The sequence below is a fragment of the Abrus precatorius genome, unplaced genomic scaffold (assembly GCF_003935025.1).
Source record: "Abrus precatorius isolate BTA unplaced genomic scaffold, Abrus_2018 Scaffold2, whole genome shotgun sequence".
Classification (NCBI taxonomy): Eukaryota; Viridiplantae; Streptophyta; class Magnoliopsida; order Fabales; family Fabaceae; genus Abrus; species Abrus precatorius.
This window is the reverse complement of record NW_020874362.1, coordinates 35,546,600-35,554,284: the sequence shown is the minus strand read 5'-3', so window position 1 is coordinate 35,554,284 and position 7,685 is coordinate 35,546,600. Positions and strand designations below refer to the sequence as shown.

Here is a 7,685-nt window from a genome sequence, read left to right as displayed (position 1 = left end):
TATGCAACTTTTCTCTTTAGAAAGAAAGAAACAAATCGCAGTGTTACAAATTTGATTTTGTTTTATTTTTAAGAAAAAAAGTGTTTGTAAATCTAATTTTATCGTGGAATATTCTTATATTCAGCATCATTTCTGTAAAATCCGATTAATTTTTAGACAGAATAAGGTTTGGAGGGACTTGTTTGGTGTTTGGAGTTTGGAATATTGATAGGTTTTTACTGCTGTAAATGGACCATTAAGATTTGAGGCATGTTGAAAGCACCCATGAAAATTAATGGCCTCCAACCCCACACAGCTAATAACTGGCCTACTTAACAGTGCAAAGCTGTGACTTGGCCCACATTAAGTGGAACTAGCTTCACTCTGCTCTAAATTTATCGTTTCCATACAAAACTTTTCGTCTCCATTCTATTTATGTCAAATCGACCCTTCAGAAAGGTCACACAGAGTCTCTTCCAAGCCTCCTTATCTGGCTCCCACAATGCAGCTCTCTCCCTTGCTTCCATTGCAATACCATCCTGACATTAATTCAAATCATCCACTCTCAGTAAAATTAAGATCAATCTGTTGATCCACATAGATTCAGGAAGATGGGGCCTACCATTATGTCATCTCTTTGAATAAGACGGTCAATAAGGTGCAAAAGAATGTCTTTGGTGTACTCAGGGTGGCCTTGGATTCCCATAATGTGATCTCCATACCTGAACATTTCAATTCCAGTCTTATCCGACCAAGCAATCACCTCTGCCTTCGCTGGTAGCTCTCTTATCTAATTTTATCAAATCATCATTTAACTATTCATGTTTATGTAACCATCTATATAAAACCTTAGCCTATGATAATTATATATACACACCTCATCCCTGTGGCATTCGATAATGGAAAGCCTTGATGGAAGATCGAGAGAAGACAAAGACAATGCCAAAGATGATGACAACGTTATGCTTCTGACACCAATGTCCCAACCAGTAGGAGAGCGACTCACCTCCCCTCCCAATGCACGCCCAAGTATCTGATCAAACACATTATCCTTAATTACTTATGTGATCATGCCATATCATATCATAACCTCAAGTGATGCTTGTGAAAACCACATCACAGTGGTCCACTGTCAAGTGAGTCAGTTTTCAGAGATTTTGATGTCCCGAAAGGTGGTAATCATTCTTCAAGAGGAAAAATAATAAAAATATGACACTTTTTTTTTTTTTTGAGTTTTGGGCATTATTAATTAGAATGGAGATCAATAGAAACCGACATCCACAGTAACGCCAAGTCATTTTTATAATTCATGTCTGCCCCTTTCTTATTCAGGTCAAGTAAGAATCAACTTTTTATAAAAAAAAAGTTCGTCAGTTTTAAGCATCCAAATATCTTGCAGATATACTGCCAGGTCAGCGTGCGAAATGAAAGACAAAAGTATGGTAGAGTAGAGATAAGATCTTTTCATACTTGAGGATGTGTACCTTTGAAAAGAAAGAGAAATGGAAAGAGAAGAAATAATAATAATAATGCATTCAAGAAAATTTGAGAAAAAAGTGCATAAAAATCAAATGATAAAAAGTAAAGTCTATTGCAAGTTAATCTCTTGAGGTAATTTTTTTAAGCATAGAAAACATGGGCACGTAGAAATTTAATTAATCGAATCTTTAAATGTGTGAACACAAATGCTTAACATGAATAAGACCCAGCACTATGTTATCCATAAGATCAAATTCGTATGTTTTAAGTTGTCCTCTTTTTTCTTAAAGTGGACCACTTGTACCGTAGTTTTAGCGCAATGTACAGAGCAAAAATCCTCTATTCCGTGTCATCCCGAAACCACCCTCGAGGATAAAAACAATGGACAAATCTGGGTATTTTTTAATACTATTTATTATACCATTAAATGCTACTTTGATGAAGATAAAATAAATAATAACATTAAAAATACTTTAAAATGTACACCTAAATTTTGTCCAAAAATAATACCATCCATCACATCGGATCAAGGATGATCAAACACGAGCCTTACGCATTGATCAGCTATTCATCTAATCAACTTTTCTCACACATTAACATACTAAATAAAAAGCAATCTTTTGAAATTGATACCAATCTTTTCTCACACATTAACATAAAAACCTCCCACACATGATCAACAAGGACAGAGATTATTTAAGAAACGAAAGTATCAACGTATTGTTGTGCTTTTTTTATGTACCTGGTGGCCGAAGCAAATGCCAAGGATTTTCTTCTTCATAGAGTCTAATTTCTTAATCAAGTTGAGGAGGTCACGAACCCATGTGTCGCTTCCATATGCGTCACTGCAACTGCCAGTGATCACAAAGCCATCATAGAGACCCAAGTCATCATCATCAGGGAACTGGCCACACGTCACCTTGTACATGTCCCAAGTTTCTCCTTCCTCAGCCAGCATTCTCACGAACACCCCAAAATACCCTCCGTACAATTTCTTCACATGCTCTGAATCATCCGCACACAGCAGCACTGCGAACCTCTTCTTCCCACCCATGTTCTCCATTCTCTTGCCTACGTCTTTTGCCGTATTGGGTTTCGCAGGGAGATTCTTCTCGGGGCTTTCTCTCTCTAAAATGTTAGAGAGAGAAAGTGCGTGGCTGTGGAGAGAGAATTCCTTTTGCTTAAAGCTCGCACGAAACAGGTGTAGTGAGTGGGAATGCCAACGATGGTGCTTTTAAAGGGTGAGGTTATGACTGTGGTCACGTTTTCATCTGTTTATTACAACGTTGTCCTCTGTTTGATCACATTAAAAATAACCCTTGAAAAAGTGTTTTTACAAATTTTGCTTTCCGAAATTAAGTTGGTAATGCCTAAAATAAGGGGAAAAAGATTTTTCCGTTTGTTAAGTGGTAAAATGAATGTGACCGGAATATTGGCTTCGGGGTAAAATCTGTGTTGAATCTGTTCCAGAAAGCGATATAAATTAATCAGATGGTATCATATTCCATGGTATAGCATCGAATGTTGTTAATCAACTGATAACTAATTATTTCAAGTTTCAAGAGTTTCAAAACGTTCTGTTTTTCATTTTATTGTTTATTATGATTTAGAATCTCTTTCACCGTTTAATGGGCGGAATTTAAGGTAACGTTGTTTAAAGTTATTACAGAGATCAATAACGCTTAATCAGAGCATGTTTGCAAACCATTAAAGCAAATGCCTTTTTCGTTTTGCCTTCATGAGGGTATTGATTAAAGTAATAATAAAATAAAATAAATTATTAAATTTATGTTAAAATATATTAAAAATCATGGTTACAATATTTTAATAATATTTTTAATAAAAAATAAATTTATTTTTAAAAAGGATATATTAAAGCACTCGTCAATGTTTAGTTTTAAAAAAACTTCTTAATAATCATTAAATGATACAGTCATTAATATGATGCTAGAAAAAAAAAGATTTAGCAAAAAAAAAAAAGATTAATTTTTTTATATTATTAATATATTAAAATATATCATACACAGTCAAAATAATGATATTCATATGAGAAAAACTAATTAAATTCGGAACTAGAGTTATGTTTAATAAATATTTATAACTATTGAATTTTATCAATTTAACCAATATATTAAAAGTTCTTTTTAATAAATTAATTATATAAAATTTTATATAAATAAGTAATTATTTAATAATTTTTAATTTTTAATTTTATTTTAAACAAGATAACTCTCAAACTCAACTTTTTTCTAAAGATGTTATGAGATATATCATCTTAAGTATTACAAAATTAATATAGATAATAATTGTACCATATAAATTGTAGTATTTTATACTACACTATAATGTTAAATAGCTAACAAGATTGACTCTGTTTTTTGAATCAAAACCAATATTTTGATGTTTTTACTTGGTTATGTTGAAAAATAATACTACGATGAATTTGGAATCAAATTGGTTAGAAGCATTAAATTTAAAGAAACCAATATTAATTTTTTCTTGAAATGTGTTTTATTCCATAAGATATTTATCATATTACGCAAAACTTCTCTTATATATTTGCATATCATATTATTCACGAGAATAGGTAAATGATAAATTAATTCATTTGATATTTTTATTTAAAAATTTCTTTCACCTTATAAATAATCTTTTAACTGTAATTTCTAAACTTTTAGTCATAGATAGTTTATATATTATGTAGTTTGACTCTCTTTTTTCCTTAAAAAACAACTTTATTTTAACTGTTAATATACATTTTTAAAATTATAGTAAATGTTGGTTATAAAAAAAATTATATATTTAAAAATATTTGATTTTTAAAAAATTTTAATATAAATAATTAACATGATATACTACCATATTATACAGTAGAGAAATTCAATGTTTATAAAGAGTTTTTTTAACTTGTAAAATAACTCTTATCAAAGTAGAGATGTAATTATTCTAATTTATAATTCATTATAAACATTGAATTTTCTTTTTTCTATTATTGAATAATAACGCATGTTAAAGGATAAATAATACATTTGTAGACATGCAATTTAATAATTCATTTATTTATATTTTAAAAAAGCATATATGATATTAAAACAAATTTATTTGATGAAATATTTAATAATTTTTTATAAAATATAAAATTGACTATTTAATCATTTGTTAAATTATTTTATATTATTTTCATGATTATTTAAATTATATTTTATATAATTTAAACGTATGTTATTTAAAATTTTATATTTATTTATATGTTAAAAATATAATATCAATTAAAATAAAATAATGCGATAAAGTATTTATTAATTTAATTTTTATTTAAAATTTTATAAAATTTATTTATTTAACAAAAACATTTAAATTAACAATCAGATTAATCAATCTTATATTTTATAAAAAAATATTAAATAATATAGGTGTCTAATAATACTTAATATCAACGAATTTTCAATCATATGTAAAACAATTCTCCCCTTTATGCTCGTTCTAAAAAAATAAAAATAGAATATGAAACAATTTTTTTTTTCAGAGCTCATGTTTGGATTCCATATATTCTATATGACTCAAGCTAATTTTTTAATGTTTCTTAAATTAATTTTACACAAATAATAATAATAATAATATTATTATTATTATTACTACTACTACTACTATTATTATTATTATTATTATTAGTATAAAATTAATTTAGAAAATAAAAAAAATGTCTTAATTCATAAAGCAAAAATCAAGTTATTTCATAACTAACTCTTATTTAATAATATTTAATAAGCATTGATTGTTATCGATTCAGCTATTAAATAATATTATGTTAATGTCTTGACTATAAAATCAAGTCTTAAATAAATAAAATTTTATTAATATACACTTTTATAGTAATTTTTTATAATAAAAAAAATTTAGACTTTAAAATAAAATTGTTGAATGAATTATCGACTATATATAATAAAAAATAAGATAACGTGGAAGTAACTTCCATAAGAGTTAATATATTTAATAAATATTTATTAATATTTATTTTTTTCAATCTAACCATTAAATAAGCCAATATGTTCATATTGAATATTAATTTTACAAAAAAATACAAATACAAAATTAAATAAAAATTTATCAACTAACTTTATTTGAATGTTTAATATAAATTTTTATAATATGAGTAAATATTATTTTATAAAATCAAATAATTATAAATATTTAATTTGTCTAAAATTTGATATGCATCATCAACATAAACATATAACTTTATTTAACAATTGATTGCCATAATATAATATTATAAAGAGTTATTAAGTGTATAAATTTTTACAAATATTGAATTTCATCATTCTAATAATTAAATTAAAAGTGTTCATTAAATATATCTAATAAATATCAAGCCTTAGTTAATTGTTGCATGAATTTGAGTATTTATTTACTTCAATAAATTAAATTTTAATTTTAATTTAAAAATTTTTAATTTAAGTACTTTATTTGACTTAAAGATTGAGAAGAAAAATTATTTTAATTTTTTTTATTACATTTCTTGATTTACAGGAGTTCAATGAAGATGGACAAAAAAAAACAAATGAAAAATCTATTCTAATCTTTAATGAGAAAACATGAAGTAAACTTGATTTTCTCGCTAGTTCTTGTTTGAGTGATAATATCTTTCTAACTTAAATAAGACTTCTTAACTTGAGTAAAAATTCATTTATTTCGTACTTAATGAAAGAAAAATCAAGAAACCAAGGGATTGAAGAGTGGAAAATAAATCAAAAAAGGGTAGCTTAAGGCAAGAAGCATTGAACATCGGTCTTTATCTCTTTTCTCTTTTTCTTGTGTTATAATGATTATCATGCATAGCTAAAACCTTTTTGGAATTAAATATAATATTTTATTATAAAATATTTTGATAATTTATATATAGTTATTTGTTTCTTTATATGTTGGTAGTTTAATTTGTTCTTAATACTTAATTCTATTTTAAATAAGAGTTTTATTAACCTCGATCCTTAGAGTTAAGAATAAACAACTAATAATAGTAAACTTTTATTAAAAATAAAAAAATTTATTATATTTTTATAACTTCAATACAATAATTGTGTATTGTTTTTATAAAAAAAATTATTTGTGAATGCTTTAATTTAGTTCTAAGGGTTGAGGTTAATAAAACCCTTTAAATAATACTATTTTAATTTAAATAGAACTTATTCGATATATTGCGATATTAGAAATATGTTTTAACATATCAATTAATTATTAACTTTTGTTTTTAATGCTAGAGAGTTCAGTGAATATTTGAGAAATTATTGTTCATTGTAAATTTATCACTAATTAAGTTAAATATTTTTATATTTTTTATTTAACAAAACCTATTTATAATTAAAAAATAATACCCTAAAATCACATAAACAATACAAAATATATTTAAAAAAGTAAAATTATTATAGAATTTATAATCACACATTTTAACTCAAAAAAGAGTAACCCAAGAAAAGAAAGACATCACAATAATCATTCACATAACAAATGTAATAGAAAGTCCTAAATTATGAAAGTGGGTCAATATTACAAGGAAAGGAAACATTGTCATTGCCATTTTTAACTGAACAACCATTAACTTGGATAGTTTTGCATTAAAGTTATTATAATAGGATTTTTTTAATATTTTGACCAAAGTTTTTTTTACAAAAATAAAAATTACTAAAATTAAACAACAATGGATATAAACAAATTTATATATTTTCATAATTATGATAAATTAATATTTTTAAAAAAATTTATGTAGACAATCTTAAAAATATTCTTAAATGATTTTATTTTTTAAAATATATTGCTACATTTAATTGTTATCACTGTATTTCTATTATTATTTTAAAGTTTTATTTTATTTTATTCTTTCCTTTATTTTTTTTCACCGTATAATTTAAATATTGTTTTAAAATTTCAAAATGCCATAAAATATTCTAGATATTAAACTTGTTTAACAAATAAAGGTTATTTAATTATACATTTCATCTCATCACCATTTATCACTTTTTTGAAACGAGTCATTTAAAAATAAAAATACATTTTATTAATAATTAAAGAACTAAATTAGATAAATTTAGAGATAAAAATAAACTAATAAATTATATTTTTAATCAAAACGGACAATATATATATATATATATATATATATATATGTGTGTGGGGGGTACTAATACCTTTTTTTTAGTCATGTTTTTTCTGTGAACATAAAACTCTAAAAC

At 25.0% G+C, this 7,685-nt stretch overlaps 1 protein-coding gene across 1 annotated transcript; it reads right to left on the bottom strand.

Annotated features, from left to right (window-relative positions):
- Window positions 1-255: 255 nt before the first annotated feature.
- LOC113859095 (gamma-glutamyl peptidase 5-like) lies at window positions 256-2,657 on the bottom strand. The gene is made up of 4 exons (XM_027491910.1): window positions 2,201-2,657; window positions 857-1,012; window positions 602-769; window positions 256-518 (listed from the first exon to the last, which is right to left on the bottom strand). The coding sequence occupies exons 1-4, from the start codon at window positions 2,519-2,521 to the stop codon at window positions 375-377; spliced, it is 789 nt and encodes a 262-aa protein (XP_027347711.1). The 5' UTR covers window positions 2,522-2,657; the 3' UTR covers window positions 256-374.
- Between the last annotated feature and the right edge of the window lie 5,028 nt (window positions 2,658-7,685).